The sequence below is a fragment of the Echiichthys vipera genome, assembly GCF_963691815.1.
Source record: "Echiichthys vipera genome assembly, chromosome: 19".
Taxonomy (NCBI): Eukaryota; Metazoa; Chordata; class Actinopteri; order Perciformes; family Trachinidae; genus Echiichthys; species Echiichthys vipera.
Window position 1 is genome coordinate 13782348 of NC_139844.1, and position 19832 is coordinate 13802179.

A 19832-nucleotide genomic window follows, 5' to 3' on the forward strand; every position below is an offset into this window, starting at 1 on the left:
TTCAAAACAAACATTGTATCCTATTTATTGGATTGGCTCTTCCTCTCTCTCTTGATCTCTCTCCTCCTCTCTTTCTCTGTCATTACCAACCGATGATAGCCTCCAAAACACAACCACACATACACATACACAAAATGCACACTTCTATTTCAGCCATAGCCATATCAGAATAACCCTACTTCTTGGTTCTGAATGTCACCAATAAGACACTAAATGAGAATGTCCAAACTGGACTACAGTTTATCAAACACTAGCACCATTCTCTCTCTCTTCACCTCTCTATTCTGCAGCAATCAAAAATGAACCCATGATGGATATCACTCCTGTTCCTTCAATTTTGTCACTGATACTAAGATGGTGACACGAGAAAGGTGCATTTAAGATGGCTGCCAAGTCAGTGCGGCAGCTAAAAATACTCATATCAAACAGAGACCCAGATATGTCACAACATGGCAAAAATATAACCTTTAGTACTTCAATTAATCATGGCGTTGGTAGGTATAGGTAAAAAATTACTGAATATTTGGTTAATAGGCAATGTCCTACACTATAAAGCATTACCCCTGCATGGTTACTGAAATAATATTAAGTAATATACTAGAAATCATTAAAATGCTTCAGCCTAGAGACACAGAACAATAATACCTAATCTGAGAGAAAAATGTCACTGGAAAATATGAGTAATAAAACACTGACAGTACATGAAACTGACACAACACCCATGTTAAGAAAGAAATCCTTGTGATGCCAAAAACATCTGACACCTGAAGTCTGCCAGTTTCTAAAATGGCTGATGTCTTTGAACTGCCAAAGTCTAAAATGGCCGCTAATAAAATGACAACACAATATAAGGATGGGGCTAAAAATACTCCTGTGACAGCCTTAAGACCTAGATATGTCACATAACAACAACAACAACAGCAGCAGCAGTAGCAGCAGTGTGGTATAGAGAAGACACTATTCTTCAGCAAAACAGTTTCAGCCTTCTGTTGAGATAGCAGCCAATGGGAGAGTTTCACTTCAAGTCTCTTATGGTACCAACCACATTAAGAGGGATAAAACACATTCCACAGTAAAAGACTAATAAAAAAACATGCAACTCGTCCACAATAAAGAAAAAAGACTTGACCATGTTCTTGAATGTCAAATATGGAACTTATTTTGAGCTCATTTGTTTTGAAAGCATTGCTGCTTGTTTCTCCATGGTCATGCCTCTAACTCGCTGCTCTCCATCACATGTTCCCAGTTAAAAAAATCAAAGGGTGAACAAGTATTTTCCATTGTTGCTCCCAGACTGTGAAATTACAACCCCCTCACTATTCACTCTTTCCATTCCACTGTCTATAAACCTGTCTTTATTAATCAGTCTTTTTAATGTATGTTTTAAATGTTATCATGATCGTGATTTAAGATTTTCAGATTTCTCATAAAAAAGCCCTTTTACCAATATCTAAAATGTGGTCTATATCATTTTCATTATAACTTAATCTACATATTATTTTCTTGGCTAATTGATATTTTGGTTAGTCAATAAAATGCCTTAAGTGACAGCTTGAATTGTCTTGTTTAATCCGACCAATCGTTCCAGACTGAAAGATATTCAATTTGCTATCAATTTCAATAATGAACATTTGAGAAGCTGTAACCAGGGAATGTTTTTGGCCTTTTTGCTTGAAAAAATGTCTTCTGATTGTTTCAGAATTGTGCTCTCTTAATAAATCAGCATGCTTTAATAATCTAAATGTTCTAAACCGTTATAATCTAATTTTAACTGAAATAACATGGGGTGTATATGTTTGAAATCCAATCTAATCCAATCCAACATTGAGTACTTTTGTGAAGCATAATGATCAAGTCTTCTTTGGCAGATGCTCTGTCAAAGAAGTTTGATTTAATGGTAATTTTAAGGCTGCATAGTTTGTGTTCCTGTATCCATCATTATACACTCATTATTAAAACATTCAGTGGATGAGAGACAGGCTCTGCTGCAGTCTAAATCCCTTTTTTTCCTCCTCCCTTATTAGACAGTACACTGTGGAAAAAATGGAGATTGAATAGAGAGAGAATGGCATGCCAAATAGATTTAGAGTGGGACTGGCTGACAACATTATGAGTCAAGAGTATCTGCTTTAGTCCACTGAGCCCCAGAGCCCCAGCCCATGAATGTTCAACTGGCACAATGCACGTTGCCAGCCTAACATCCAGACCATGCCATGGTGGCTAGTGCCAACATCAACCCCAAAGGAGATTACACAGAATAGTTTCAGTTCTATTACAAAAACTGCTATCCCTCTACATTCAATAGTGCCTTAAGCACAAATGGTCATTAGCAACTGGGACAAATCAATGTGGGTTATAACTAAAGAACAAAACTTTAATTGTTGGCTAAATTATCCAATGACTCTAAAACGATTCTGCATAAAACCCTGAGATGACTCTTTCTTCTGCCAATACCTTTGACAATATATAACCCCCTGAACCAATTATCAGCAATATAAACTAATTCCCAAAGGTCTTTGAGCAGCCAAATGCTCTTACAAACCGCTCTCCTGAAAAAAGGGAGTAGGTATCCCTTTGTTTTAAGGGGTCAGAAGCCCAAAAGGTTTACTGCCTATACTCTAAATCATGCCATGCCCTCAGGGAGGCTGCTGCCGGACCAGAGCACTTCTAAATTACTGGTGGCTAGGATTGCCTGACAAAACAACAATTCTAATAATAGACATTATGTGTCCCTGGGCAAGGCATTTAAACTACCAACTCAACCACTCACTCGATTCCCTGCTACTTCTTCCAAATACAAAACCTAGCCAAGTGTTGTATCTGCAATCCCCTCTGGCAAACTCGTTTTCCATCCACAGCACTGCTGCCCAACACCCTGCTGGCATTATTAACACATCAAATGTCAGTTCATACTCTCTTACCTTTAGGCAACGCTCTGAACCCCCCTTCCGCATCCCACATCTCCCTGCCATCCTTGTGCCCCAACAGGAGTTAATGCTATGCTAATTCCAGGCATTACTTTTGCGCTTTTGAGCAAGGTATTTAACCTCCTCAAGCTGCCAATTCTACCTTCTCATCTAGTGTCACCACTTTATATTAATATTACTAAATGTTAGATGTTGGCACTGTAACATTGGGCAAGGCACCCCACTCTTGTATTATATGCTAGACCACATGCACCAGACAGCACGTACACACACATATTTTGGGAGAAAATCAGAAAGAGCTTGTGTTGAACTGAACCTTTATCTAAATGTCAGCAAGCCTGGGTTGTCATGATTATAAGCATGAGAGATAAATAACGGCATTACATTGTCATGGCAACATAGTCGTAATCTGACATAACAGAGGAAAGGAGAGGAGAGGAGAAGAGAGGAAAGGAGAGGAGAGGAGAGGAGAGGAGGAACAAAGGTGAAAGGAGACAAGAGGAGAACTAAGGAAACTATGAAAAGGAAAGGAGAGGATACCATAGGAGAGGAAAGGAGACAAAATGAGACTAGAGGACAGGTAGGGAAGGAAAGAGAAAAGAGGAAACTATATGAGGAAAAGAGAGAAATTGAGAGGAGAGGAAAGGAAAGGGGGGAGAAGAAAGGAGAAAAAGGAGATGTAAGGAAATGGACGGAGAGAAGACACAATATGAACAAACTAAAGCACGTTTGTGGTCACATTTTAACAGGGTTACGTCACTGTCACTGTGGTTAACGCCATTGTTCACGCATCAGTCAACATTTTTATTCTGTGGTTTTAATTTTGTAATACTATCTCAACATTGCATAGATGGTTATTGTTATAACATTTTGCTTTTAAGATTGTAAAGTAGGCAACCTTCCCTGTTCACTGCTGTTGATTAATGACCTCATATTCTGTTAATTAGACCCTCAGCCCTGAGGCAGAAAGATTTAATTTCCCCTTCATCATCACCACAGAGAAAAAAAACAACTGATTAAAGAGGAGAGGGTGTCTTGGAAAAGAGAAGAGAGAGAGGAAATGTGGATGGGACACAGAAGAGGACGAGGTGTCAATGACGGAACAAGTATTCAGATCCTTTACTAATATATTGCAACAATGTAAAAAAATACTATATTACAAGTAGCAGTCCTGCATTTAAAACCCTACATACAGAAAGGAACAAAACAAGTTAAACCAGCTAAAAACGCTGTAATACACAAGCCAGGCCTGGATGTGGCACTGTAACTGCCACAGAAATACACCAACACAGAGAAGAAGAGAGAGAGAGACGCTGTTGTGTAGAATCATAATACAAACACCGACTTCCCAAATCCTCCTCCATCCTACAGAGAAATCTGTCGACTGTTTCTGGTGTTATTGGAGACTTTGGTGGTGTTTTGGACTCTGATGCACGAATCAATCTGTCTTCAACGAGCAGCGGGTGCTGCTGTGAGCCCCTTCCCCTTCCCAAAGCCCTCACAGGCGGGCACTGTGTCACTACGTTTTGTGACCTTCTTGGCAGCTTTATGTCTAAAATGCTACTAGCGACCAATTTAGCAACTTATTCAGACCATCAGGGAAAAGGGAGAAATATATGGTCGGCCTAATTCATTCACATGCATGTCGCTCAGTGTAAAGCACAGTCTATGGGTCCGTGTCTCTCTCCTCAGCACTGTTGTTGTTATGTGACGCCACGGGGTTAGTGGTCCGAGGTGGGGAGATGACTGCATCGTTAACAAATTATGCGATCTATCTCTCGGACCTGGTTACAAAAAATACATGTGGATGGCCAAACCGACACTAAAAATGTGAGGTTACAGGAAAGCGCGTCCTCGTGTGGATGCCCCCCCCCCCTCCCCTCACCCTCCCCCCAATACTGAGGGGTTGAATAAGTGGATAATAGAGACAGGAGTAAGGAAATCAAGTCTCACCTTGTGGCAGGTCTGGTGAGACGTATGGCACTTCCTGGGTGTTGATGTGCGTCCAGTCAAAGTCATCATAGGGATCTTGCTGGTAATCACACTGAGCGAAGCCCTCATCAAACGTACAGCTCCCTGCAAAGAGAACACAAAATGACATTTAGTTCACCTCATAGCATCAGTGATTTAATTGACCAAATAGAATTATTATTATTTTACAACATGAATTCCTCCCTTGTCTTATTCCGTAAAACTGTTCCTGTGTGTTGTTTTTCTGTTTCTCATGTCTGTGTCTCAGCTCATTAACAAACCACCGGGAGTCTGAGTTCCAACAGCCATCACTCAAGGCCAGTCAGGATCACCTCTGACTCAACCATCAGGGCCTTCAGCTGATCATCTGAGCCCATCATCACAGCCTCAGGACAACCATGTGTGAGCTGGACGCCTGTGGCTCCGCCTAAACAGGGAGGTGAACTAATACAGAGAGACGCCACTTGTCCCCGACGGCTAGATGGAACAATCAACTTGCAATGATACGTGGCTTGTACCGGCTATATAGCTGATAGAAATAACACGCCTGCTACTGCAAGCTATCTGATTCATTGACCTAAGAGTGGTGTACGGTTTGTGTTAATAAAATGGCTAGAAGAGATATGGCTAAGAAAAGCCACAGTGCCATCTGATTCAAGTCACTGGTAGTTTGTGGTCACAGATATGTGTCCTCTGTGCCCTTCTTGACATTGACCAAAAAAGATACTATAATAATAGTCTTCCTTATATACTATTATAGCAGTAGAACTTGACTAATACATTTTAGAAGGGAAGAAATAAGTAAATAAAATAAAATAAATATCAATATGACACCATTTGTAAATCGACCCGTGCAACTAATCGTTTCAGCTCTACTTAAAAAAAACTAACTCAAGATAATACTGAATCGTTTATCACAATATCAATACTATAGTGATTTATTGCCCAGCTCTAGGCTAAAGCCCAGTTCAACGTCAATACAGAAATAAACACAGAAACCTGCATAGTTAAAAAGACATTTCATTAATGAACTTGTTGGTCACATTAAACTTGCAAAGAAAAAAGCTAGATTAGACACTCTTGTATATATATTTTTCCTTGAAATTATGGAACTTTCTTGTTGCACCGTTAGTAAACCTCAATGCCCAGATGCACAGAAGGCCTGTTTATATTATATCCACAACCACTAAGAAACTGAAGGTGTACAAGAGCAAGCCACCATGAAGCACTATCATCAGCCAGCACTGCCGGCAACATAAATCTTCCAGAATTCAGTTTGTACTGCAGCTTTGCTACCTGTGTCCTAGAGCGCGCTGCGGCGACCGTGATGGAGAGCAGAACGACAGGCCCTCAGAAACCCCACTGATCTGAGCTCCCGCTACAGAGGGATACCAAGAGGTGACAGCCGCCGCTGGAGGAGAAACAAGTTAACATCAAACTAAGCGACTGTCCTCGGCTGCCGGCTGTATGGTGGGCTGTGACTCACAGCCACAGAAATGCACTGGATCGCATTCCTCTCGGCATCATTCTATAAACTAGCCTCTCTTCGTGCAACTCCCATTCAATATAATTAAGTCTTTGTCACAGCAAGTTACCTCCAGTCATAATGCGAAATATGCTGGGACATGTAGAGGGCACAGAGTACAACACGACAACACACATTTGTCTACTCCAAACTATTCTATTATGAAATCAGATGGGATGTACAGAATCTAATTCAACTGATGTTTCTAAATTGCTGCCGTTTGTGTGTGTGTGTGTGTGTGTGTGTGTGTGTGTGTGTGTGTGTGTGTGTGTGTGTGTGTGTGTGTGTGTGTGTGTGTGTGTGTGTGTGTGTGTGTGTGTGTGTGTGTGTGTGTGTGTGTGTGTGTGTGTGTGTGTGTGTGTGTGTGTGTGTGTGTGTGTAAAACTCCATGACTTGCTGTCTCCCACAGTGTGTGTGTCAGTTTACATCTTGATGTCAGGTAGCTCTCCCTGCATGGGTTAAAAGAGCAGAAGTGTGTAACTCTACATCATAAGCAAGGACGTATGTTTTCTGTTACCAACCGAAAGGGTAACTTTGTGCAATAACACGTTCCTTAATTAACAACAAAGTGGGAGTTGGGTTGTGAGTAGAGCTTTGCTTAAACTAAACTGTGTGTCTTTGTTCCCAAGTGACTCACAAAAGGCTCAATCATTCATTAATATGATGTTCCAGTTGAATTAGCGGGCAGGGAATGTTTAAAATAACTGCTATATGATTTGTTTAGTTTGCAATCGATGATTTGATTGACCGATTGTATTCCTAATGTCTTCTTTATCCATTTTGAAAGTTAAAGTTTCTTCTTGTCAGACAAGTTATGATTTGAGTGCTAACGTGCATTATTACACTATGTATAAGGTTAACTCAAGCACTGCCGTTTACTGTAAATCTGGTACTGAATAGGTGGTGGGCATTTAAAGCAAAGTGACTAATTAAATTACAATCCCACTACAGGGAAGGTCAATGTCACAGCAACAGTTAAAGCGTAATTCCAGTGTAAAATCATCCTAGGGTCTTTTTCCGGCAAATCCGATCATCAAATAAACCATCAAGACAACTTTTTTCCATGTATGAAGGATTAACGGAGAAATCAGGTAGGGTTTCTAACAGCCGGACGTGGCTAACACTGATTAGCTCGGGGCAGCACGTGAAGGCATTAAAACTGCTTTTTTAACCACTAATATTGCTCAAAATAACACCAAACCTCTGCAGTAGCATGATAAGAGTCCTTACACATAAAACAAAGCACCAATGGGCTCCTTCCTTTTGGATTGGATTGCAATTGCTAATCTACCTGAATGGACTTTACTATGAGACAAGCTGGTACCGGCCACCAGGTAAGTCTTTAAAAACACTATTTTAATAAATTCCCAGTTCACTAACTATGCTGTTGGTGCTTCTGTTAATGTGTAGGGACTCTTATCATGCTACTGCAGAGGTCTGGTGTTATTTTGAGCAATATTAGTGGTTAAAAAAGCTGTTTAATTCCTTCGCCGTGCTTCCCCGAGCTATTTAGTGTTAGTTAACTGCAGGTAACTGCCGTTATTGTAGCAACTCTCCGGATTTCTCCATTAATAGTTTATACACAAAAAAAAAATTGTCTCAATGGCTTTTTTGATGACTGAATTTGCCAAAAAATTCACCAGTTTACACCGGAATAACGCTTTAAGGGAAATTCATGTTAGTTTTAAGTTTATTTAATATGTAATTTTATTTTTTTAATACAGGTAAAAGTAAAAAGATAAAATATAATTTATCAGTTTCTCATTGACTGGAGTGCTCAATGCTGCTAATGGAAAATAAAATGTGTGAGTATTACTTTAGTATGAAGCCTTAGAAGTTAAGTGTGTTCTCTTTATGTGATGAGCTCTGAGTCCTCAGTTTGTACATTGCAGAAGTACTTACCCTTAGTTTATATGTTACAGCATTTGTTTGACCTTGTTTAACCTTGCTTAACTATAGAAGAAGCTCAATTCAGTTTAAAGCTTTTTCTCTGAAATCTCTGCTTCTGAAAGGAGTATACAGTGTACAGCGAAATTGGATTTAAACCCACCGTGTTTAAAATGTGCTTTGGGATTTAAACTGCACACACACACACACACACACACACACACACACACACACACACACACACACACACACACACACACAGCTCTGATATAGTGTCGTCGTAGTAGAGGTGTTTTGCCTTGGCTTAGCAGTGAAGAAAATCATGTCCTTGTTTTAGAATTCCGCTTTACTGACTGGTTTCAAAGAACATTTCTCACTCGTAAAGCATTCCTCTTTCCTCACCTGCACACCTCTGATAGACATTCACGCTGCTTTCAGCTGCAAATATGCTAAACAAAGTAGCTGTGTGTCCATATATGTGTGTATGCTAAAAGAGAAGGGGGTCTACAGAAACCAAATGTGTGAAACTGTCTGCACACACACAGACAAACCTCACACCAGCTCGCCCACATTCTCACTTCTCCCTTTCCTCAATGTCCTGCCAACTTAAACACACACACACACACACACACACACACACACACACACACACACACACACACACACACGTCAACAGACACATCAACAGACACATGCATCTGACAGTTAATCACAGTTGCCAGTAATGAGAAGAGCAGACCTTGAACTATTATTTTACCTCTGCTGGAAAAAAGCCTCAGTGACGACGAGCCATGTCTTACCCAACTGTTATAAGGAGTTCTATCTAGTATTAATCCATGACTGTTTCATTAATACTTAAACATAAATAATCCAATTCTAACAATCACTGACGTCTACTTTGCATTTGCTAAGCCTTGATACACACTGACATTGAACTTGTAGTGACTTTTTGGATTCTTAAGGGCAGCAGAAACAGGCTGTAAAAAAAACACTGACATAGTATAACTCTTTAAGTTTGACAAACTTTTTAGCAACAACATCCAGCAGACACAGAACAACACTGGCATTCATTTGAAAATGCGTTTAAGGTGACCTAATGAATCACATTTTCACATATTCCCTCTCCTTTTAGGTCTGTTTTGGGGATTTTTTTAGCTGGTAAATGCTCCACTATGTTCAAGAGCTAGGCTGTTAGGTGCTGGGATGGTAGAGCTTTTTTGGCTGAAAACAGCCTCCTACTGTGGCTGAAAACAACTCTACGAGGGCAGTCAGACTGAACCAAAATAGTAAAATTGCTGTAACACCAGAACAATGAGCTGAAAGTCTAAATCGCTCTGTAGAATAATCTTCTGCGGTTTTGTCATTATGACAAACCCTTCTCACATTACACATAGTCATCTGATCCATTGTTATTATAAAGATGGCGATTATAACCAATTTTTTTGTTCCAGAAATACGGTGTATGTGTACTGTCTGTCTGCGTGTGTTAACTGTAGTATATTTTATAACAAATCCCGATAACATTTTTCCAACTATATGCAAAAGTGTGTGTCCAGATGGGCCATTATTGCCCCCCCTCCCCTCCACTCACAAGGACACAGAGAGAGAGAAAAACCGTCTGCATGCTAATCACTTCCTAATCAGCTTCTGTGATTGGCTGCCTCGCTAATGAAATAATGGCGATTCATTTGCATTATAAAATAATTAGAAGGACTTGATAAAGGCTCAAGGGCAGAGAGAGGAGCGGCACAATCGCGCGCGCGCACACGCCCACACATACTAACACACACACACACACACACACACACACACACACACACACACACACTGACACAGGACAGCCGCAGTCTTTTCTCAAAGATTGTTGAATGCCATCAGACACAACATCTGCCACCGTCACTCAGACTCATTTTGTGGTGATATGCATTGACCTCCACCTTCAGGAGCTGAGTCAAAGAAAAAGTGCTTTCACTCAAACTGATCTGAAACATGGGTGCAGACAGCCCCCAGGGGGGCGCTGGGAAAAAGGAAGACCACAATCTTCAGTTATTAGCATAGATCAAGATTATTAGTTGGCAACACTGCATGAATGTATAACAATAGCTAGTTTGATTACCTTTCCTTTTCTCCAATGTGATCTAACCGATCTGCAGAATAGGCAGTATTAAATCAGATCTAACAGCTATAGTCTGCTCAGATAGAAGTCCCTGGGACATGTTTAAATCAAATGGAGATCCAAGGTGCTTTTTTCTAATTCTAGAAAATCTATTTTGACAAAGAAACTCCATTTAAACTAAGGCTGATTGGCTCATTATCAAATCTATGCAAGCTAAGTCAAAACGTGTGCCCTTGTGCAAAACACTCCTGCTCTATGGCCGTCCTCCATAGAGCTGGGTCTGTTCGACGTTCCTGCCTGTTAAAGGGAATTTTTGGTTCTATGTAAATCATAAATAAGTCATGGGGGTGGTCTATACCTACTCTGTAAAGTGTCCTGAGATAATGTTTGTTGTGATTTGGCACTGTAAATAAAGAAGAACGCAACATCAGAGAATCGCATCAGTGTAGCACGTTTTTGTTACTTTACATTATGGCTAGAGATGCACCAATCCGATACCCGGATCGATATCGGCTCTGATATTGACTAATTGGCTGGATCGGACATCGGCTGAATGAGGCCGATCCAGCATTCCGATCCAACTGGCATGGGATGGGAAGAAAATGGAAGAAAAATGTATAATTTCAGAAAGACATGTCATTGTGTTTATTACTATTCCAACTGACACATGTAGACCAAATAGCCCTAACCTACTGTATGTAAAAACCCCACCTCTAAGGTATTCACCATGTCACAAAAGCCATTCATTTCAACTACACAGTAAGTTCTTAGGTCCTGAGCAAAAAAACAGAACATAAATGCTGTGATTTACTTAAGACTTTGGCATTATTTACAGACGTACAGGCAGCTCCGTGTTGATGGAGATGCCTTTTCAAGTTCAATAAAAGTTCCTTTTTTAAAAAAACATAATAGTTACATTTGTTATCATGATTGTGTAATTTGTATGATGTAAATTCAGGGGGGAATAGTAGAATCGGCTCCAAATATCTGCTCAAGAAAATTAGAAGTCCATATCGGTCATCGGCTAAGGCAGATGAAAAAAAATTCATAATCAGGCCATAGACCGGTTCATGGCACATTTTCACCCGACCACGGGTCCAACAGATGCTTAAGTCGCATCTTTAGCGTTAAAATCGGTTTCTGATTCGCATCGGTGTATCTTTATACACCTAATGCTTTGACATTGTCTCGTGTGAGCACATCTAGGATCTTCAATGCCGTTGAATATTAGGTTTCATTCCTGCAAAAGGCACACACATCTGCTATTTAAGGACTTTATATTTTGTAAACTCAATACTATAACCTATGTTTTATTTATGATGGTGAGTCAATGTAAGGAAAACAGCCAAAGTAATTAGTCCTATGAATTTGAAAATTATACAATGGCAAAATAGTATCAGAGCAAATAAATCTGTAAAAAAATAAATGAGGGATTTATGTTGGTTCTGCTGTACAGTGAGTGGTGCTGTTTAAGAAAACAAATTCTTGAGTTAAACTACATTTATTATCTGTATGCTGGAGTGTCCTTCCTGGATGGAAATGAAGAAAAGGCATCCAATCTGACAGATATAAGGTCACATAGTTCTGCATGAAAGACATGCAGATGAGATATCAAAGATATGGAAGGTCATTGAATTGAGACCATGTCAGCATAACTTTTATGACACCAGAGAGTCTGCATATTCAAGAAATCTTTCTTTCACTGTCCATGTTCACCAATAATCATTTAAGCTGGTACAACTTAAAAAAACCTCAGTTAATAAGCTGCCGTACAAATGTGAGTAGACTGAACTTGGGTTGAATAATCAGTTTAACGTTGAGTTTTGAAAATGCAAAAACTCTACTGTTGGAGCTACTTTGTACCAAGGTTTGTACTAAGGCTACATGTGAGGACGATTGAAAATAAACAACTATGACATATCATCACATGCAATAACGTGCTGAATGAACTTTGTAAAGTCTATTGCCTCAATATTTCAAGTCAAGAGACCTCCAGTCGGAAGAAATCACGTTTATAAGTTCTGAAGTGGTAAAAAACATGAACATTTTTTATTTTAATAACTGTCTGTTTACTATTTATTAGCCGACTGAGGTAACAATTGTGACTGAGCCTCAGGCACAAATGATGATCTGTGGTGTCATTCCCTGGAAAAATCTCTCAGTTTGGATGTCTGGGAAGTCATATAAATTTAATTCCTGTATGATGTTTCACACTGAACCATATATTTGCGCAAATCAGGTGACCGTTACATCACCACATCTTTTTGAGGCCAAACAGCTTCAATCTGATCTGGAATCTGAAGGAGCACAAACGCAATCTCAAGCCCCCGCAGTCAAAAAAATACACATTTTTTCTCTAATGTAGGTACAGTAAATACTCTCTCTCCCTCTTTCTGACTGTGTCTAGTACTATCAGCAGAGCTCTGTTTCAATCTGCAGGCAGAGATATTATCACTAGAGAGCAGATAAGACAGGATGAGTAAGAGAGTGCAAAGAAAAGGAGTGGGGGAAACAGAGAGGCAGTAAAATAAATTCATTTTCGGGGAGATCACTCCAAGCCTGTTGATTAACTTTATTATATTTATGTATTTTATCTATCATTTTCTGCATTAATTATAAGTTCAATGAGGATCAAAATCTATTAAGTTACAATTATGCAACAAGAGAAGAGAAGAGAAGAGAAGAGAAGAGAAGAGAAGAGAAGAGAAAAGAAGAAGGAGAAGAGAAGAGAAGAGAAGTGAAGAGAAGAGAAGAGAAGAGAAGAGAAGAGAAGAGAAGAGAAGAGAAGAGAAGAGAAGAGAAGAGAAAAAGAAGTTCCATTTTGCAAACATTTTGAAAGATTTTCCAAGGACAATAATTACATTTACATCATTAAAATCCAATTCCAACCACCAATAATACTGTGTTCCTCAAATTCATTAAAATATTGGCAGAGTCCAGTTAATAATTATGTTTGCTGACCCGGATTTCTAATCATATTTGGCTTTGTGGGACATTTCATACCAGTGAATCACCACGACGAGCTTAGTTCTTGGCTCAGACGCATGAAGAAGGCTTAAGTAGAGAATGAAACTTAGGGAAGGAATTCATGCGCACATGATGGTACGGTATCACTTTACTTCATCATCCTGTATTATATTATTATACCCTATCCCTTTATGATGCTCTCTTGACATTGCTCTGTACTGCGGTGTATTCAATTCCTGTTGCTGTCTTTGTTGTTTTAAATCAGTGTGTGTGAATCACTGAGTGGCCCTGACCGCCTCAAGGACACTAATAAAGTTGTACCTTATCATTTACTTTCTCTGTGTCGTCTCTGTTTTTTGTTCTCTCTCTCCCTCTCTGAGAATAGGTGAAATTAGCCTGAAATGATACAAGGTGACATCAGAGAGGCTGACACACACACACACACACAAACTCTCACTCGTCATGCTTCAGTAGCCCTTGCAGCGCAGCGCGACGCCATCAAAGCCGAGACCCATATACACACACCTCGCCTGTTAAACATACACACTGGCACGCGCAATCACACACCCAAATACACACGACTTACACAGCAACTCAGCAACACACAAACACATGCACACTGTGTCACACACACACACACACACACACACAGTGACATTCGTGCGTGCACGCTCCCACACTCAGAGTGGTAGTTTAATTGGAAGTGCTGAAGGCAGAAGAATTTCTCCTTCATCTCACAATGCTGTAATTGAATCTGAGACGTGTGTGTGTGTGTGTGTGTGTGTGTGTGTGTGTGTGTGTGTGTGTGTGTGTGTGTGTGTGTGTGTGTGTGTGTGTGTGTGTGTGTGTGTGTGTGTGTGTGTGTGTTCAGCTGATTCAGGAGTTTCCATTGACAGTAACAGTAAAACAGAATTGTGTGTTTCCTTCTGTGAGGAGCCTTTCTGTCCTTCCATCCCTGACTATCTTCTCCCCTCACCCGCTCCTCTCTTGGGGTTAATGCCGCTTTTCAATTCAAATACAAAACTCAAGCAGTTTTCAAGCGCCACATTATTTGCCACAAACTGATGATTTGGTCTCACACGCTTTCGTATGAAAGACCTCCATCCCTGCATGTTGGCGTTTCATTGACCAATCTGGATGAAAATTTTATTTTATTTTATATTTATTTTTAACAATAAAACATTATTTACTGACTGTTGCTTTAAAATGCTGTTGCCAACAATTAGCTCGCTCTCTGTATTTTAAGTGCTTTCTTTGTTAAATTGTGACTACGTGGACTTTTGATGTTGACTGAGGCTCTTATTGCTGTTGTAAGACAAAGTAAGTTGAATATAGTACCTGAAAACACATCTCTGCTTGGACAGCCGCAAACAAAAAGCACCACCAGCAGACAATGAGGCGTGAACGACTTACTAATGACCAGTCATCACGGTATCACTGTCACACAACACAATGGGAACGGGAACTGAGCTGAGAGGAACCGTCTTTTGATGCTACAGCAGCGCTTTTTTTGAGCAAAGTATTTGGTTATGTCCCTTATCATTTAAAAGGTTTAGTCTGAATAATAATAATAAGAGTGTCTTTCACTCTTTCCACGATCACGTGATGCCACTGAGCCCAACACTACTTTTTCCCATTGCCTTACGTGGAAAGAGACATGAAATCTAGAAGAGTCACATGATTAAATAATTTAATTCCCATTCAAGTTAGCCGGAGCGCTAAACCGGAAGTAGCCGGCTCAATCCAGAGAAGTCTCTCGTGCGCTTGCTCTATAGGCCCAACAGTGCGAAAGTATGGCAGAAGAAGTGCCGATCATCTAGGTATTTTTAGGTCTTTTTTTGGCTTCATGAGGCACTGAGCAACTGTCATAGAAAAGAACGGGGCTGTGCCTCAAACGCAGTATCAAGTTCTCTTACTGTATTAGCATCACTACTGTATGAAGCTCTAAATTCCTCATGGTAGTGACATAATTAAACAATCTACAGTAAGTGACCTGTTGACGGTCAGCATGACACGTAAGCCCTAAATACATCGCACCTCAATAGGAATATCTCCTTTCTCCATAACTTTCTTTTTATTCTTCTGGCCACTTTAATCAGTATACTGTGCGTGTGTCTGTCTGTCTAGAGATAGCTGTTAGCGCTGTTAGTGCTGTTAGCACTGTTAGCAGGGGGTCGAAACCTTTCATAGACTCTATCTTTATGACATTCACCTCTCTCCTGTGCTTTCTCTCTCTCCCTCTTACACTCTGTATCTATCTCTCTATCGTTAATCTCTATTACTATTCAAATACTGACATTTAAGGAAACTTCACATGCAGACTGACTCACTGACTAACTGGCAGATAAGGCTTGGAGAAGAGAGGACAGGAGAAGGAGGTGCAAATGATAGAGAGACAGAGGGGCGAGCTTGTCTTCCATAGAAAAAATTGGGAAATCCTACCCTCCTTTCCTTTGCCTCCCTCCCTCCTCCTCGCTGTCTGAGAATGAGTTTACCCATAAACCCTAGAGGGAGTCAGATTTCACTTGTTCTCAGGAAAGTTGAGCCATCCCCTCCTCTTTGTGTGTGTTTGTTCACCCATTTACCTCTCCCCACACCCACTCCTCTGTTTACTTTCTCCCCTGTCCACTCTTTTCTTTCTGTCTCTTTCAGTGTGGATTACAATACAGTTTGGTACCTGAGGTTCCCCCCCATTTTGTCAAACTTGACAGGCAACTCTTCTTTGCTTTTCTGTAGTAACAAGAGATGAACTGTGAAACAGACAGAAATGTTTTATGGCTGGCAATTAAGTCTTAAGATGACTCTAGACATTGGTAGCTTAAAACGTCACTGAAAGGATATAAACCATCAACACAATCAGATCCTGTGACAGTGTGTGTCATTCCGAATGAGTCAGCGGGGAGTAATTATTGGGCCCTTAGACGGCACTCAGGTCGGCTCAGAACGGAGAGCACAGCTGGTATTTTCTTTAAAGTAAAAATCTCCAAACAAGTCTCAACTGGCTGCTTCTCTCTACCCTTCAGCGCACACTTGACCTCAAAAATGCTGACTGGCTGACTCACTACACCAAACCTTATTATGACTCACAGTGGGAAGAAATCTAGAAATCAGTTAATAATTTATAGATCAGATCTCTTTGCCAAGCACCTTAGCATCATGTGAGTGATCTGAAAGTCATAAGATGAGAGACACTTCCAGGTTTTACTGTAAAGGGCTGTAGACGCACACAATGTGAATGAGGCTAGATAGACAAGTCCCATTGAGATATACAAAAGAGGCCAGGACTGTAAAGGGATCAATATTGGACAGAATGGGGTCAGAATGATTGCTAGCATTGGTGGGTTGCCTTTGGGCGGAGCAACGAGACCCACACCTGTGTGTACCCACATGCCACAGGAGCCAGCATCTGCATTACACTGTGACACTAAACCATTCATCACGTTCTCCTGATAACTAACTGATAAATTACCAGGAGAATACAATCAAATAATGCTTGATCCATTGTATTTGAATGAGCCAATAAGAGAGCAGACAAGAGGCAGTTTGTTTCTGAGCCAATCAGGGCACAGCTGAGGTTTTGGACTGAAAAGCAGGTCTGGTGTGGATGAGATAAGAGCAGAACAAACACACATTAAACACCAACCCCCACAGACACACGCGCGCGTCATACACACACTTACACATACACATACACACACAAATACACACACACACACACACACACACACACACACACACACACACACACACACGGTAAGGTAAGTGTGGCCAGATGGAGAAGGGAAGAGGAACATCTACAAAAAACAAAAAGGTAAACAGAGGGAAGAAGAGGGACGGAAGAGCCGGAGAAGTGAGAAGAGGAGGAAACTTGAGTTAGTAAAGGAAAAAAAATCCCACCCAGGAGCCATAAGCAGGTTAAGTCTGAAGCATCTAGCTTAGCAAGTCAGCACAGAGGCTGGTGACACACTGAACCGCCTGGCTGACGTCTCCAATTGTCCAGCAAACTGGCTCAAAGGCTGGCTGACTGATTTACTGACTGACCGACTGGCGGGTTGGATTTAGTCTATGCTGCGTTTGTGCAGCAGAAGCACTTCTGTTGTTCGGCCTGTCAGACAAAAAGAACTTCTCCACACCGACACACAAAGAACAACCTGAAACAGCACTAATAATACTGGAGAGGCCGACAGAGACGAAGAGAGAAAAAAGAGGCAAACAAATACACACATAAAAAAAGCCTCTAAAACATCTATCATCAAAGAAGAAAAAAGCGCCTAAAATAACAATTGGAAAATGTTTCTGGGACTTCTGAAACCAATAACAATCAAATAAGAAAAAAAAAACTCAAATAAAAAAATATGTCAAAGAAGCTCTTTCATCTGTGGTTGTGACACAGTTCTGTCGAACAACAAAAGATACCTAACGATAGCGTTTACTGTCCTGGAGGAAGTTTACTTTTCACTGCCAGCACAGAAAAAAAGAGCACATTACACAGCGGTGGAACCACAGAGACCCAAACAAAGGGAATCACACACAAGTGGGAATAACATGCTAGCAGGCCAGACAACTACCAAAGCACCTACTTCTGAGACTGTCTGCGGAGCTAAACATGCATTACACATTTCTGTTGGCCTGTCATCATGGTGGCTGTGCTGAGGGTAAAAACTATGTCTGCAATGTTGACAGGCGTGAATAAAGACCGCAGCTGTATGTCACAAGAGCCAAGATCATGTGTACAAATTTAAACAACATCAGATAATATTTACAGATATGTTTGCACTGTGGTCGGTGGGTTTACATCCAAAGACGGGTGTATATGGAAGGGGGAATTATGGCTAATGCAAACTGGTTTGGGCCATAATTCCCATCAGTAAAAATAATAATTGCTCTTATAAAGGTAATTTCTGACATCAGGAAAGACATGAACATTGCTAAGGAAATTGTTTTAGTCCTCTCTCCTCTGTCAAACTTTATCAAAGCAGTGTTTAGTAGAAAAACTGGACACTGCACAGAAAGTTATATTACATTTACAGTTATTCACATTTATATACAAGAGGTTAGATTTAAGATTTAAGCTTAAACGGTGGGCTTGTTTACATCCCAACTGATCATCTGATGGCTTGTGCTTTTTTGTTATTTTTTGAGTATGCTGATTAGTTAGTTAGGCTTTATTTATGTATTTATTCTTCATTTAAGATCAGTATATATTTTGCAGAAAGACATGACAACAAATTACAGTACATGCTATATTGATAAGATCACAACAAGATGGGTTAGTCACACAAAATAATCATCAGCATAGACACTAATTAAAGAAAAAAATCCCAGAGGAATAAGTGTCTCTAGCTTTTGTTTAGTTAGCTGTTCACTCCAGTAGTGAGGTGCGCAGTGCCAGAAACCAGTCTTCCTCAGTTTGTAATTAACCAGATGTTTGTATAGTGATGAAAATATATAGCATGTCATGTTTTAATTGCAGCTATTCTTCAAAGCACAACAAAAGAGAAAGTTTAGGAATGTGGACACTTCTACTTTCTCCTCTGTCTGTTCCCCCCTCCCTCCGTCACAATCACACGTTCAGACACACTAGCCTGGAGACTGGAGAAAGCACATACTGCAGAGTGTGCATGAGTGTGACTGTGTATGTTTTCACCTTCAGCTGTTAAATGTGGTCAAACGTCACTTATGGGCTGTAAAAAGAGATGCAAGACAGAAAGAGAGAGACAGACGGTGACAGAGGGAGAGAAAGAAAGAGAAAGAGAAAGAGAGATCAAGGGGAGAGAAAAGAGAGAGAGGGAGAGAGAGAGAGAAAAGAGAGGGCAAAGTAAGTGCTACAGAGACCTGCCTCTAGGTTCAATGGCATTTGTGTGTGTGTGTGTGTTAAATGAGTTTAGGGAGTTGTCGTCTCTTTACAATAGCTGTAACTGGCCCGAGGACAGCTGTTATAACACTTTACAATAGGGAAATACTGTATGTGAGTGAGTGAGCATATTTCTTACAGAAACATTACTGTCATGTAATGTGCTTGTGAGACTTTAATGATGAGGGAAATTACAGATGTTTTGGATGGGACTAATTTGAAAAACAAGCCTTTTAAGCAAATTTTTTTAATTCACCTTGATTCAATAATTCACCCAAATCTAGTCATACAAGCTTATGTGTGTGTGTGTGTGTGTGTGTGTGTGTGTGTGTGTGTGTGTGTGTGTGTGTGTGTGTGTGTGTGTGTGTGTGTGTGTGTGTGTGTGTGTGTGTGTGTGTGTGTTTGTGTGTGTGTGTTGGAGCTAAGGAGGGGCTCATGGGGAAAGAGAGGCAGGTTACCTACAGGGGAGTGGTCTTTTGTGTGTGTGTGTGTGTGTGTGTGTGTGTGTGTGTGTGTGTGTGTGTGTGTGTGTGTGTGTGTGTGTGTGTGTGTGCGTGCATGTGTGTGTGTGTGTGTTTCTCCATT

At 40.5% G+C, this 19832-nt stretch overlaps 1 protein-coding gene across 8 annotated transcripts in view; it reads right to left on the bottom strand.

The window, feature by feature from the left end:
• ptprk (protein tyrosine phosphatase receptor type K) overlaps positions 1-19832 on the bottom strand; it is a 114371-nt gene that overhangs the window by 66518 nt on the left and 28021 nt on the right. For 7 of the 8 annotated variants that reach the window (XM_083933873.1, XM_083933875.1, XM_083933870.1 and 4 more), the window contains exon 2: positions 4881-5003. In XM_083933873.1, coding sequence (XP_083789999.1) covers positions 4881-5003 — 123 coding nt within the window. Of the gene's footprint in view, positions 1-4880; positions 5004-6194; positions 6312-19832 lie in introns of those variants that run through there. The other variant, XM_083933874.1, reaches the window with a different exon arrangement.